A 14,215-nucleotide genomic window follows, 5' to 3' on the forward strand; every position below is an offset into this window, starting at 1 on the left:
CGCAAAGGGGCCCTGACCGGCTCCCTCCTTCCCACCCTCGCTCTGCGGATGAGGGGCAGGGGTGAGTCAGCTTCCGGGCTGCTGACCTGCAGGATCGTCGTTGTAGACCCCACACAACCCTCGGGTGGCTCCCCTCAGATCAGCCCCGACTGTAATGTAGGCGGTGTCTTGCCCATCAAACTTGACCCGAACGCCCAGGCCGCTCTCCACGAAGAGGAAGTCGCCCAGCCACCAAATGCTGATCCCTAGAGAAGCACAGCAGAAGGGACCCATTTGGAAGGACGAGTCAGAACAGCTACACAGCACCGTTTGATTCGTAGCGCCAGGAGCCGCCTGTCCGGACGCGCCCACTGTGCGGAGCCCACAAAACCAGACTGTGCGAGGTGCAGCCGTCCCACACGGAACACCCACTGGGGAAGCCGCCCTGGGCTCTTGGGCCTGACCGAGGGCCAAGTGAGATGTCGCTTTGGCCCACACCTCTGCTCCAACTTTTGCTCAGCGACTGGAGGATAGCGGGTGCAAAAGGACCTCGCAGGGAAGAATCCGTGGTCAGGGTCGAAGTTCGGGTGGCCCAACTCCTCTTGCACTTGCTGCAGCCCCACTGCAAATGCCCCCCAAGGGCGTCCCTGCCCCATAGCCTGGCTGATGTCCCCTTTGGGAGCTCAGTTGGAGGAAATAACTGGTGGAACGGGGGTTGGGGAGCAATTGCAAAGGGGAACTGGCAGGGCCGAGTACCTCCTCCCTCTCCTTGAATCTCTTCTCCAGATGTCCCCCACCCCCATCACGTTAGGAAGGAGAGATGAGAGTGGGCACCCCGCGCTGACCTCCCGCCATGTGGCTCCCTCCCAAGTGGCCGCTTGGGGTGTGCCACGATTTTTAGAGGCCTCAAAGCCAAGATGTGGTCCCAGGATCCCCTGCAACAGTACGGAGTACCCTGGCTGGGGCACCCCTCTTGGGCAGGGCACAGCAGCCCCTGGAGCATCCTGGGAGACACCCCCCAGATCCCTGCGCCTGACCTGCTCAGGGCTCCGGGAGACCTTGGGCCCGCTCCCTGGAAAGAGCCTCCTCGGGTAGGGCTGCCAGATGTCTCCCTCTTCGGGGGGTTGCCCCTTGCAAGTCACTGGGGATGTGGCTGGAAGAAGAGGGCCACCCCCTTCGCTCCCCCACCTTTTTGCAAGCGCGGCTCCCCCTCTGGCACGGCAGCGCCGTTCACCGAGATGTTCCGTCCCTGAGCCACGACCAGGTCGAGGCCAAACAGCATGCGGAGGGCCTGCCAGGAGAAGAAGGTGCCGTGAGCGTGCGCCCCTCCTGCTGCTGCCGCTGCCTGTCTTGGGGGGCCGTTCATGGCTCAGGCAGCCAGGGCCCAAGCGCTCCGTCACAAAGCGGCCAATTCGCCATTTCTTCATCTGAGGTATTTCTATGCCTCTCCTCCGCCAAAATGGCTCCCCCAGCAGTGCACGTACAGTCAATTGCACAAGATGGTCCCCTGCCCTCAGGCTCACAATCCGGGAAGACCCAACAGGCAAGGAAAAGGGGAGGGGGAGGGAAGAGGGGGACAAAATCCTTTTAGCCGGTCTGCCGGAACGGCCCTGCTCTCCCGCAGCTCAGCCTGCTGCACGGCTGCTGCGGGCGGCAGTTGAGGAAGGAGCCAAAGGAGCACCCTTCCTAACCTTTCATCCCAGACGGTATTTACTCAGGGGTGAAGTGATGGGGAGAGGCACTCTGCACATGCTCTGCAGCACCCTCTCCTGCGTCATGGCCTCACCAGACAGGAGCAAGCCCTGGCTGTCTTCCTGGCAGCCTCCCTGCAGGATGTCAGCTGTTGGGCTGCCTCCAGGGGTTGGGCAGAGACCCAGGAGATCCGCCCGCCCCGCCCCTTCCAGTGCGCTGATCTGACGTCTCTTACCCTGTGGCAGCGGCCGGGTGTGCAGCCCCCGCTGCCTGAGGAGATGTAGACGGCCCAGGTGCCGTCTGAGGCAGCAGCCAGGGCGTAGACGCAGCTCCCGTGGAAGCGGAAGTGTTTGCCGTCGAAGCTGCGGTAGTGGAGGCCGGCCCAGGTCATGCAGGTGGCAAAGGGGCCCCGGCGATGCCCCGAGCGGACCAGCAGCACGGTGGGGGCTGGCGGCCGGAGCAAGAAAGGCGAAGGCAGGTCATCTGGGGGAAGGAGGAGGCCGGGTGAGTAGAGAGCGCCCTTCTGACAGGAGCATCTGGCGTCAGGATCCTGGCCTGAGCGGGAGGTTGCAGGAGCTGAGCACTGGCCTATGAACCCTGGTCTGCGGAAGCTCAACTGTGGCGTTCAGCCTCCCCACAGGCGGGAACTGCAGAGGTGCATTCTGCATAGGTTATATATCCCGCTCTCTGGCAGGGCGCTTAACACAGGCCTGCAGTGGGATGCCTCTTAAGCCAAAGGAAAAGAGGGAGTCTGAGGGCTGGGCTGGGCTGGGCTGTTCTTAAGGAGCAGCGAACAGTTAGTTCACTGTGCCCAGGTACAACATAGCCTGCCTTTGCTGGCTGGGGATGATGGGGTTTGCACATGGGGTGGGCACCAGGTTGGGAAAGGCTGGCATGTGGAGACTAGACTAGACTAGACTAAAGCTGCTGCTGCAGCCCATCTATGGCAGACAAACACTCCCACATCCAGTGGACACCTGGCTGGGGGGGACTGATCTATGGGCAACGTAGCAAACAAAGAGGGTTGCCAACTTTTCAAGCAGCTGCAGAAGCTGTGCCTCGAGCAGCGGCTGGATCCGCAGGCAGGAGCGGGCGATCCTGTTTCTCCCTGAGCCCTGAAAAGCTCCACCTGCTACTTTCTGCACATTGAGTGGAAGTGAAAAGCACAACAGGAGGCCGGCCCGTTTTCCCACAACACCCCACTCCCGAACAGCTGGGAAACCCTACAGCCAAAGTGAACGGTGCCAGCTGGGCCTATGCCTGGTTTGCAAGGTGCCCTGATTTGTTCTCCAGCAAACCCTGTCGAGGCATAAGAACAGTCCTGCTGGATCACACCAACTGTCCTTCCAGCCCAGCGCTCTGTTTCCAACACTGCGCAGCCGGTGGCCTTTTAGTGCTCGCACACAGGGCAAGAGCATGAGGCCCCCGGAGCGACCCGACCTGAACACGCAACGAGCGTGCGGTGTCTGCCGTGGGATTCCACTGGCTGCCTTGGGCTTCTTGCAGGGCCAGCACTGAGAGTAGGCGGGCTGGGCACCCGCTGGGGGCCCACACCCCAGCAGGGGCCCACGGGCAAGAGCCCCTGGGCTGGCTGCTCCTCCTCCTCTTCCCGACCGCACCCTGCTCGTTCCCCCACCTCTCGCTCTGGCCCAGACAAGGAGGAGGAGTGCTAGATGCCTCCTGGCTCCCAGCCCATCAAGCACGTGGGGGGGGGGGATGACGGGAAGGAGGAGGGGGCGCCAGAGCAGCAGCGACAGGGCTGGTGAGAAGGAGCAGCATGGAGGGAGGGGGCCCATGGAGGGTGCCTTGCCCAAGGGCCCGCAAAGAGCGGGAGCCTGTCCAGGCCTCCTGGGGCCAGGAAGGAGGTTCTCCTCCTTGCGCTCTGGAAGCCAGCTGCCATCTCCTTACTGTTCTTGCTCTTTGGCCCAAAGATCCACAGCAGGGGTGCACAGCCCTTTTGTCCCCAAGAGCCTGACGGGACGCTGGCTCAGGGGTCGGGGGCCACGCGCACGCATATGCACGCACACGCGCGTCCCAGCAATCCTGATGCAGATGGCCCTCTCCTCGCTGGTAGGAGCAGCGATAAAAGAACCATCTGCATGAGGATCTCTGGGGAGGGAGTGGAGAGTGGCATTGATGGTGGGAAACTGGTGGGGAGGGGCGCACAGTGGTGTTGGTGGCGGCCAGGCACCCTTGGTCGGCTGTACACGGCTTGCGAGTTGCACACCCCGATATACACCACAAACTTGTACATTGGTTTTCTTATGCCAGTTTAGCTGCATCGGCTATTATTTCTCTCTCCCCAGTTCTGTACTTGCAGAGGGCTGGATGGTGCCAAAGAACAAACCCAGGAGACGCAGAAGGCGGCCTGAGGCCACCCACCTTTCAGGAGCCGGGAGGAGCAGCTGAAGCAGAGCTTGGAGGAGGTGTTCTGCCAGCTGTGCCCCCACGGGCGGCTGCAGCACACCTCCATGCTGAGCAGAGACAAGTTCTGCAGCCCCGGGACGTCCTGGCACTGCTGGCTGGCAAAGCAGCGGCCCATCGACCCTCCTCCTGGAAGCGGCAGGGGGAAAGGAGACAGAGTCCCAGAGTCGGAGTTGGCCAATGGCCATGCTGTCATATATCCATGTCACCCACCCCCAATTAATCAAATGGGGGAGTCCCCTGCGTTGGTGGACCAAGGGACTGAGCAGGGGTGTATACAGGGAGACTTTGGAAATACAGCAAAACTGTGGGCAGGTGGGAAAGGATAAAAGAAACAAAAAGCGGGGGGAAATATCTGGTCCCAAAATATGCCGGTGGTGGTGAAAAGAGAAGGAGAGGGGAGCAAGAAGGAAGCCCATGTTCGCTTGGCATCCCCATCCACTGTCCTCGGCCCGTCCCTCACCCTCAGAGCAGTGGGGCCCGCTCCAGCCCTCACAGCAAGCGCGCACAGTGCGGTTCCCCACGACAGGCCTGGTGTCTTCGGGCCTGCGGGAGACAGAAAGGCCAAGGCGTTGACCTCTCTCTGAGGAAGAAGGCTTCATGGTGCACATAAGCTATCCAAATAAACGCCAGTAGTTATAAGCACAAAATTAAAGCCCTGCTGGACCAGACCGAAAGGGCCCATCGCGTCCAGCATTCTGTTCACACAGGGGCCAACTGGACGCCCCAATGTGAAGCCCAAAAGCAGTACAAGGGCACATTGGCACCTCCTGCTCATGTTCCCAGCAACACTGCTGGCTGCCTCCCATCCAAGTACTAACCAGGCCTGATCCTGCTTAACTTCCAGGATCAAACAGGACCAGGTGCTTTCAGGGTGGTATGGCTGTAGGCGGCTGTGGGCAGCTATTGAAGCTGAACTTGCAAAATAGCGGTGATGAATGCGTGCAACAGAAAAAACAGTTCTTTGCTAGGTGAACTTTGCTAAACCTGTGAGGTCGCTGCTCAGGTTTTATGTCCTGCACAACAAACCTTGCTGGGACCGCTTGTGTCCATTTCCCCACCAAGCTAAACAGGAGGGACTCAGATTAGAGTGTAAGAATATTGAATTCATCTCCTTATCCATGTCCCCACACGTGGCAGCACGAAACATGCTCATATTTTGTTTTCCATATAAAGGCAGGAATAGAATCTGAATGCATGCAGGTATCTGAATCTGTCTGTCTCCTTTAAGATTTTCTCTTAAAGGAGTACAATATAATTTCTCTTTCTGGGTACACACCCAGTTCCATGGTGGGTTCCCACCCGCCACCTCCGGATGTCTGCAAAACATTTGCAGTACCCGCAGATGTCACCGCGTATGGAGTAAAAACAAAAACGCTGCTTGCCTGGATCCAGATTTTTGGTTAGTGCCTGGGCAAAGACCATCCGTGTGGCCCTGACTCACCTGCTGCTTCTCCGTCCTGAAGTGGGCACCTCTGCCCGGGAGGAAGAGGGGTATTTCGCCTGCAAGGCTATCTCCAGAACAAAATGGTGGCCCACCCTCTGGCACCAGACATGCCACCCCTCCCTGCTTCTCCTACCCTTAGGCATCCTCCGGGCACCTTCTCTCTTCTCCCCTCCCCAGTCTGGGTTGCCCCACTCACTTGTAGACATAGCACATGCCCTCTGCTCTGCCATAGGCCTGGCGCATCCTGTCCTGGTCAAGGAGCCAGCCCGCCATGTTGTACTGGTAGACGTCGGAGCAAGGCACCGCCTCCTCCCGCCGCGGGGTCACCACTTTCTCTTCCGTCACCTGCACCAGCCTCTCGCACCACCGCCTGCAGGAGGCAAAACGGCAGCCCCCGAGTCATCAGACAAGGCTTCTGTCCTGCAGTCACCCTGCCTCCAACGCAGCATTTTACAGGGGATCCAGACGTCATTGTCTTCCATTTGCAACCCTTCCCACCTCTCTTCCCATCTCTTTTTTCTTACTGCAGAAAATCCGTTATGGAGGGGGAAAAGATGGAAGAGCTGCATGGGGTCTTCTCCTTGGTAGCACTCAGAGCCCTCTATCTGCAAGCCCTCCTGGGGTTGTTCTGCTCCAGCACATAGACCAGCTTCTCCTTCCCACCGTGGAATCCAGCACCGGACAAGGACTGGCCGGACCAAGGTCCATCTTGTCCATTATTCTGTCTCCAAGAGCAGCCAGCCAGCCAGCCAGGCGCCCACGGGGGCTCCCCAGCAGGAAGGGGCAGCGACAGCCATCGCCTCTCCCTTGCCGTGAGCGTCTGCCAATCAGAGGCCGACTGCCCCCGAGCAGCGCCAGCTCCAGGCTCTGGAGGGCAAGACACCCACCACGGGCCCCTCCCTCGGCGAGTCTCACCTTCCCACTGCCATGGCTCTTGCTCCTCCTGTCCCTCCTCATTGCTCCAGCCAGGGAGCAAGGAGGCCGAGGCATCTCCTGCTCCTTTCGCCACCTCTGTCGCCTGGGCCAGGGCAAGAGGCAGGTGAACGAGCAGTTGCAATGGTGAGGGGGAGCAACTCCAGGGGGCATTTGTCGGTGGGCCCCGGCTGGCGTGAGGGCCCTTGGCAGCTGCCCAACCATGCCCACCCTTGACACTGCCCCTGCCTCTGGGTTAGTGTGTGGGTGAGTACTGTGTGTTTTGGAAATACAACAAGGACTTATGTAAATACACTTGTCTCTCCTATTCGAAATGCTTGTGTAGCATTTTGTGTATTTACACTAGCCTTCCCAGCCTCGTGTCCTCCATGGCCATGCTAACTGGGAATGATGGCAGTTGTAGTCCAATATCTGGAGGGCACCAGGTTGGGGAAGGCTGATGTATAATTGTTACTGAGTCCATCTAGCCCAGTACTGTCAACACAGACTGGCAGCAGCAGATCTCCATGGTTTCAGGCAGGATTCTTTCCTAGCCCTACCTGGAAATGCCAGGGATTGAACCTGCACCTTTCTGCATGCAAAGCAAGGGCTCTACCATTGAGCCATGACCCCTCCCCTATTACTATTTTATTGTGTTATTATTTTATTGTACACCACCCTTAAAGTTTTGAATGAAGAATGACAATTTCAAAATAAATAAATTAGATATACAGATAGATATACAGATGATAGACAGACAGACAGACAGACAGACAGACAGACAGGAAAATAAACAATAAAGCCATTTATTTGGCCCAGCTCGGAAGAAAGGGAGGAGAAGAAATGATGGTCTAGGGTCTACTAAACAGCCAGTTCCTGTCCCAGCCCCTGCCTGGCTACATATTCATAGAGATTGTGGGATGTGCATCCCTTCCTTACCCATTATCCAGCGCCAACGCCTCCCAGAGAAAGACCCATGCCAGGATGCCCAGCAACTTCCTGGGTCGAGGCCCTCCTGGGCGTTCTGCCTTCCACATCTCATCCAAGAGATCCCTCCACCAGCTGAGCTTCGGCAGCCCCAGCCTGACCCTGGAGAAGGGGAGAGTTCAGAAGGGTGCAGATCGGAAGGGACCGAGCAAACTCAGAGCTCCCACTCAAGCCACGCCAGAAGAAGGAGCAACTCTGGTATGACCAAAGGGAAGAAGAATGGTCAAAGTACGTATATTGATTTGGCAAAGATGAACCAGGTGCCGAAACCCACTTCAAACACTAGGGTGACCCAAGGATCCCAGCTCCGATCCTACCGGCCTGCAGCGCACAAATGGAGCAGAAATGAATTTATTCCCAGAGAAATGTTCCTCTGCAAATTTTGATGTGAGCCATGGATCATCATCTCTGAATATTTTATACTGGTGACTGGCATCCAATTATATTTGATTCCAGTATCTGATAGTCAGCATGCAGTGGTCTTTGCATTTAATACATGATATTCAGTGAAATGTGGTATATGACAATATTTGACCGCTGGCAATTTACAAGAATTCACAATTGACACATCCCAAAATCAAAGGTTTCAAGCCCATTAAAAAAAAATCACTAGATTTTTTCTTAAGGGAGGTAAAATTCCACATTCAGTGCTCAAGTTTCAACTTTGAAACTTCACATTCAAAATCTGAATGCCATTTGGACAAATGTCAAATTCTTGTCAAAATTCGTTTCCGTTCTAGCACTGATGCACATCTGAAGCTCAAGCAGCCTGAAAGTCCCACTCAGACTCATAGGCCCATCATACCAGAAATGTCAGTCAGAAAGTACCCATTGCAGAAACCAGTTAGGAGGAGACCACATGCAACTGATGCATTTCATGTGCTTGCAAAATATAAAATTCTTATATTATGTAGCTCTGCACAGCCTCTCAAATATGAGTCTTGGTGAACTGTAAGCTGGGGTCAGGTGCACCACAGAAAAGGCACCTGTGGAATAAACAACTCCATCTTTGTTCCAGCAAGCCAGCCAAGCTGCAGGGAAATTCCTGCCTGAGCCCCCAAGTGGCAAGCAGGACAGTGCTGCAGAATTAGCCCTCTTTGAAATGAAGGACTTTCGCCTCTGTAGTACAAAACTCTGTCTCCGTGGCATTTGCCATGTGTGGCTGAAAACGACACAAAGACTAAACATGGGCTGCAGACACCAATGCGTGGGGCTTGTAGGTCATCACCCCTACCCCACAGCAGGTCCACTCAAGATGCCTGAGAAATTTGTCTATATAATAGGCAAAAACAGTGATGGCTAGAAGTCTGGTGCAGACAGTAATCATACACAATTAGAAAGCAAGAGGGCTGAAGGAGCTCGAAGGGTAGGGCTTCCCTTGAGCCACGGCTCAAGATTCTGAAGCATTTGAAGTACTAGCCAGGAAAAAGAGAGCTTCTCTGAGCATGGACAGAGTGCTTTCTCCGCACCACTGAATCATCACTATCAGTATAGTGGAAGAGGCAGGACTGTCTGGCAGGTCTGAATCCTACCACGTTGCTGTTTTTAGACATTCCTCCTCTGGAGGAGTCCACAGCAGGGGTGCGGAATCTGTGGCCCTGCAGATGTGGTCGGACTCCAAGTCCCATCAGGCCCAGCTAGCATGTCAAGTGGTCAGGGATGATGGGAGTTGGAGTCCAACATCCAGACTGCTATAGGTTCCCTATAGGTCTAGAGAAACAAGTAACTGGCTTGAGGCTACAATCCTATGGAATTACTTGGGAGTAAACCCCATTGAATTAAACACACCTAGGATTGTATGGCAAGTCTATCAAGACAAGCCCAATTTGTTACATGCAAGGGGGAGGGTGGAACTTCCTAAAACTATCAGCCCAGCTGACCAGAGCAACCATCCCCACTGGACCAAATGCGGCCGCTAGTTATTGCGAAATTTTCAGCACATTGGCATCCACCTCCAAGAGGAGTAGCGACTTGCCATATCCTGCTAGATCGCTCTCTTCACATGTTTTCCCCAATGGGACAACCACTTAAAAAAGCCCCCTCCCTTTCAGAACGGGACAGAAATGGGACTCCATTCTATCCCACCAACTATCCTGAGAACTCAGCCTCCCCTTCCGGAGCGCCCCTCCTGTTCTGTAGAGCCTTGCTTACCTATGGGGGTCCGCTAGTGCTCCAGCTTTGCACAGGAGGGTCAGGGGTCTGGAGCTGAGGAGAGGAGCCGCTGCCTCCTTGGGATGGGGGCATTTATACCCTGCAGGATTACCCGGCTTTGGAAGCATCTGGGGGCCCCAGGATTGGAGAATCGCCTCCCACGAAAATGAGGCATTGTGAAGTTGCTCCGCCCATTCAGAAGGAACCCCCACTGGCCCCCCTCCCCCCCATCACACAAGATTCAGAGGCTGCATCCAGGAAAGAACCTGCCCAGATGTGAAAGAGGGTTTAGCAGTGTTTGGCCTTTACGAAGACTTTGACCACAACTTGTACCTCTGTGGGGCCAAGACAGACTGTAGAGCAGCCTTCCACAACTGGTGCCCTCCAGGCGTGCTGGGCTACAACTCCCAGAATCCCCCATCCAGCAACTAGACACAGATGAAAAAAGATGCAGCTGCTAGACACAGATTTAAAGTAATGTCTGCCCTGCCCCTGAAAGGTGTATGGGAGAGGCGTCGCTTCCCAGGGTGTACGGACACATTTCTTTTGTCCCACTTTTGCCAAATAGGTTTGGCAGGTTTTGGAAACAGGCTGGCTCTGAATACCAGTAGCTGGGAACCCGGAGAGTGCTGCTGTGCTTGTGTCCTTCTTGTGGACTCCCCGTTGGGGGATCTGGTTAGCCAGTGTAAGGACTGGATGCTGGACTGGAGAGGCCTTTGCTCTGAACCAGCAGGGCTCTCCTTTTTATGTATTATTATTTGATGATTAACATTTATATACCACCTTCTTTGCTTAAACGGTACTAAACCCCGTCAAATCTCTGTACCAGAGAGCTGAAAACAGGACGAGCGTATATACAAGACATGAACGAGAAAACACATTTCACACAGAGCCTTCAGCAACCTAAACACAAAGCAAAACTTATGTCTTTCTCAAGCCGCAAGGCAGGGCTGTCAATCCTCAACTCATTGCTGTTTGTAACTAATTGATCAATTAATTACAGAATTACAGTGTACGTTGCAAAAACGTGAGCTCCCAGTTAGGAATGTAGGAAGCGGCCTTAGGCGGAATCAGACCATGTAGCTCAGCATTGCCCTGCACAGGGGTGGGTAACTTCTGGTCCCCCGGATGCTTTGGCCTACAATTCCCATCACCCTTAGCCAGCATAGTCAATGGGGAGGGGTGATGGATGTTGTAGGCAGTGGAGGCTGGTAGCTCTGATGTCAGTAGGGCAGTGAATCCGCTCTGGGTTTCAGTCAGAACTCTAAAGGAGCTATCCAAGATGCTCCATCTGCACACCTTGGATAGCTCCTTTAGGGTTCTGACTGAAACACGGAGCAATTCACTGGCCCACTGACATCAGAGCACCAGCCTCCTCTGGTTGTGGGCCAAAACATCTGGAAGGCCACATGTTGCCCAGCCCTGATCTAACAGCAGCTCTCCAGGGTACCTTCTAACAGCAGGTGGGCGGGGGGATGTTTCCCAGCCTTATCTGGAGATGCCAGGGATTGAACCTGGGGCCTTCTGCTTGCAAAGCAGGTGCTGTACAACAAAGCCAGGGTTCCTCCCCCTTTGCCAGCACCTCTCGCTCTTTCCCCTTTAGTGATGGAAGCAGGCGCAAGAGGGAAGCGAAGCAATGAACTGGGATGCCTCGTTTCTTTCTTTAACCACTAGTCCTGCTGTCTGTTACGAGGAGAGGGACATGAGGTGTTGGAATGGCCACAAGCTCACCTGTTCCCACTTGCATCTCTGGTTTGGAAAGCTGGGGCAGGGAGGGCAGGGATGAAGGAAGCCCCCCACCTGCTCCATGGGCCAGAGATGCTTGTGCGTAACCAGGATGTGCCTCTGAGCCGCTGACCCAGCTGTCCCCTTTGTGTTCAGACATCACCTGCTGGTTTCTCCAACGCACCTCGTCCCACAGGCGGATCTGGTTTATCCCCACTTCCTGGTCTCCAGATCCTCTCGCCAAAGAATTCCAAGCCCCCAGCAGCTTGCTGCCCCAGGGCTCAGCCTCCAAAGCGTCCCGCCCTTCGAAGTTACACACTCCTCCATTGCTTCTCAGTTCAGATCCGAAACACGCACTGCTGTTCTACTGGGTGCATTTTCCATTGTGCTTTTGCAGTCTTCCATTGTGTTAGCCTTCACAAACATGACGTGAGGGAGCTCACTCTTGATCCCAGTTTCTGTGGGGAGGAGTGAGGCTGGGAGAGAGCGACTTGACTTAGGTTATGTGGTGAGTCTACGGCAGCAATGGGCCTTGAACTCATATCACACAGATCCAGGGATAATGCTGGAGTCCCTAATGAAACCTCAGGCATGCTGGAAATTAGTGCATATAACATCGGGCAATTCAGTATTAATACTGTGGCCATGCTGAACAGGAAGCAATAAAAGGGGCAAAAGCTACAAGGAGGAAACTGCTAATTAACATTGTAGAGACCTTTCCTGAATTTACTTTCTGAGAAAACATTATAGAAGCGTAATGGCCATGGGGAAGAGCACTGGTGGATAATTGATTATGTTCAGTGTTCCTAGCTGAAAGCAGAAAAGCAACGGCTCAGCAGCACTAAAGGGACCTATTGTGGAAGTAGCCAGTCAAATCTCGGACGCTTAAGCAGGGTCAGCCCTGGTCAGTGCTTGGATGGAGACCGCCTGGGAATCAGGCTTCCTGCACTGAGCAGTGGGTTGGACTCGATGGTCTTGTAGGCCCCTCCCAACCCTATGATTCTATGAAATAAATACTACAAGCATTTCAGTTTCTCCACACCTATGTTCCTCTTCCCACACAAATTGCCCTGTGCTTTCCCAGAATGTCCAGGGTTGTTTTTTTTTACAACTCTAGGCAGAGCACAGCTGGGAGGTTTACTGGAACTCTGGCTTCTCTCCCGTCCCCACGGCATGATTTGCTTCTTTTTCTCTGAGGCTGTCACTGGTTCCTGTGTTTCCAAGCTCCTGATTCAGTTCCTGATTCCTTACCGAGGACAAATGCATTATTAATCGATGAACAAGCATGCATTACACAATAAAACTCAAGTTTGGGGGTCAGTAGGCACATTTAGAATTTTGAGAATGTATTGTGGGTCCTCTCACAAAATGGCTGCCATGAGGCACGGCCAGTCACAAAACAGTCATTTCCCAGGAGGCAAACTGGTGAGGGGAAAAAAAGTAGCTCAGCCAAGAACCTAAATACAAGGTAGAGGTGGGGTCTGAGTTCCAAAATACACAACCACTTTTTTGAAGCCACAATTTTCTGCCCCAACACCCATTTCACAGAAGGCAAGCCCACCATTTTTAATTTCTATGAATAACAAATGAGAAGCTGAGTGTCATTTGTTTCTCATCTGAATCAGATGGTGCCTCGAGGCCCAGCTGGACACCAGCCACGAACCAGCAGGAAGCCACGAGAGCCAGTGTGTAGTGCTTAGAGTGTTGGCCTGGGACTGGGGGACGCGGGTTCTAGTCCCCACTCGGCCACGAAGCTCACTGGGGGACAACGACAACAAAGTCCGCCTGTGCGAGGCTCCTGGAAATGAACGAGAACTTGAGGAGGTCATTGCCTGTGGCGGAGAATGTCCTGCTTGAAAGTCTCTACAGTTTCTAGGGATCCCAGATGGAAGGTGTGTGCATTTTCTTTTCATAATTAAGCACAAGAAGATTGCTGTCTCTGCCTCCCCACAAATCCTTTTATCTCTTCACTTTACAGAAGAACACCCAATGCAATGACACCCAAGGGAAACACGCTCATTTCCTCATCACATCCCACCACTGATGCAACTCACACCATGGCTGCTTCTCCCTGGGCGACTGAATAGTAAGACAAAAGACTATGTTGAAAGGTGGCACTGAATGGCTGGTGGGTTGCTGGGGAAAGTCCTGTCTCACTTAGCTTTTAGAAAAACAAAAACAGACAGCAGTGTTGGCCATGAGAAAAAATCCAAAATTCATATGTAGTAATGCCTTTATTAGGCCAACTTGAAGATCACAAAAAGTGTGCAAGCTTCTGATATCTCCAGATCTCTTCTGGGGGTTGGACTCGATGGTCTTATAGGCCCCTCCCAACCCTACTATTCTATGATTCTATGATGCTTCATCAAGCAACATGTTAGAAAAAGCAGGTTGGTGCCAATAATGGGCCTAATAAAGGTGATGCACTGTATGGATCTGGTAACCATTTAGAGTTCGTGGAGGGTGTCAATAAATCTGCAGACTGGGGAATCCAGTAGACATTGTTTACGTGGTGTTTCCAATGTCCTCACCAAAGATGCCAGAGTCAACATAGAAGTCATGGAATAAGAAGAGAGGTCCTCTCATGGATCGGTAACTGGTTAAAGAGCAGAAAGCAGACAGCAGGAATAAATGGTAAATTCTTGCAGTGGAAGGCTGTAAACAGTGGGGTCCCACGGGGATCTGTATTGGGACCAAGGCTTTTCAACTTGTCTGTAAATGATCTAGAGTTAGGAGTGAGTTGTGAGGTGGCCATGTTTGCTGACGACACCAAATTACTTGGTGTGGTTAACAGAAAGGGATGGCAAAGAGCTCCAGAAGGAGCTCTCCAACCTGGGGAAATGGGCATCAAAATGGCAAATGTGGCTCCATGTAAGCAGATGTAAAGTGACACACCCT

The 14,215-nt window shown here is 53.8% G+C and overlaps 1 protein-coding gene across 1 annotated transcript in view; it reads right to left on the bottom strand.

The window, feature by feature from the left end:
* LOC146345339 (SCO-spondin-like) overlaps window positions 1-11,564 on the bottom strand; it is a 133,163-nt gene extending 121,599 nt beyond the window's left edge. Inside the window, exons 1-10 of the mRNA XM_084859843.1 lie at window positions 11,502-11,564; window positions 7,394-7,543; window positions 5,739-5,912; window positions 4,559-4,641; window positions 4,054-4,224; window positions 3,011-3,211; window positions 1,942-2,226; window positions 1,821-1,831; window positions 1,168-1,270; window positions 87-245 (exon numbers count right to left, since the gene is read on the bottom strand). Of these exons, the coding sequence (XP_084715969.1) occupies window positions 87-245; window positions 1,168-1,270; window positions 1,821-1,831; window positions 1,942-2,226; window positions 3,011-3,211; window positions 4,054-4,224; window positions 4,559-4,641; window positions 5,739-5,912; window positions 7,394-7,491 (1,285 nt within the window). The 5' untranslated portion in view covers window positions 7,492-7,543; window positions 11,502-11,564. The remainder of the gene's footprint in view (window positions 1-86; window positions 246-1,167; window positions 1,271-1,820; window positions 1,832-1,941; window positions 2,227-3,010; window positions 3,212-4,053; window positions 4,225-4,558; window positions 4,642-5,738; window positions 5,913-7,393; window positions 7,544-11,501) is intronic.
* Window positions 11,565-14,215: the final 2,651 nt, after the last annotated feature.

This window comes from Heloderma suspectum, chromosome 5 (assembly GCF_057233095.1).
Source record: "Heloderma suspectum isolate Gila_16-S chromosome 5, 16-S_ref, whole genome shotgun sequence".
Taxonomy (NCBI): Eukaryota; Metazoa; Chordata; class Lepidosauria; order Squamata; family Helodermatidae; genus Heloderma; species Heloderma suspectum.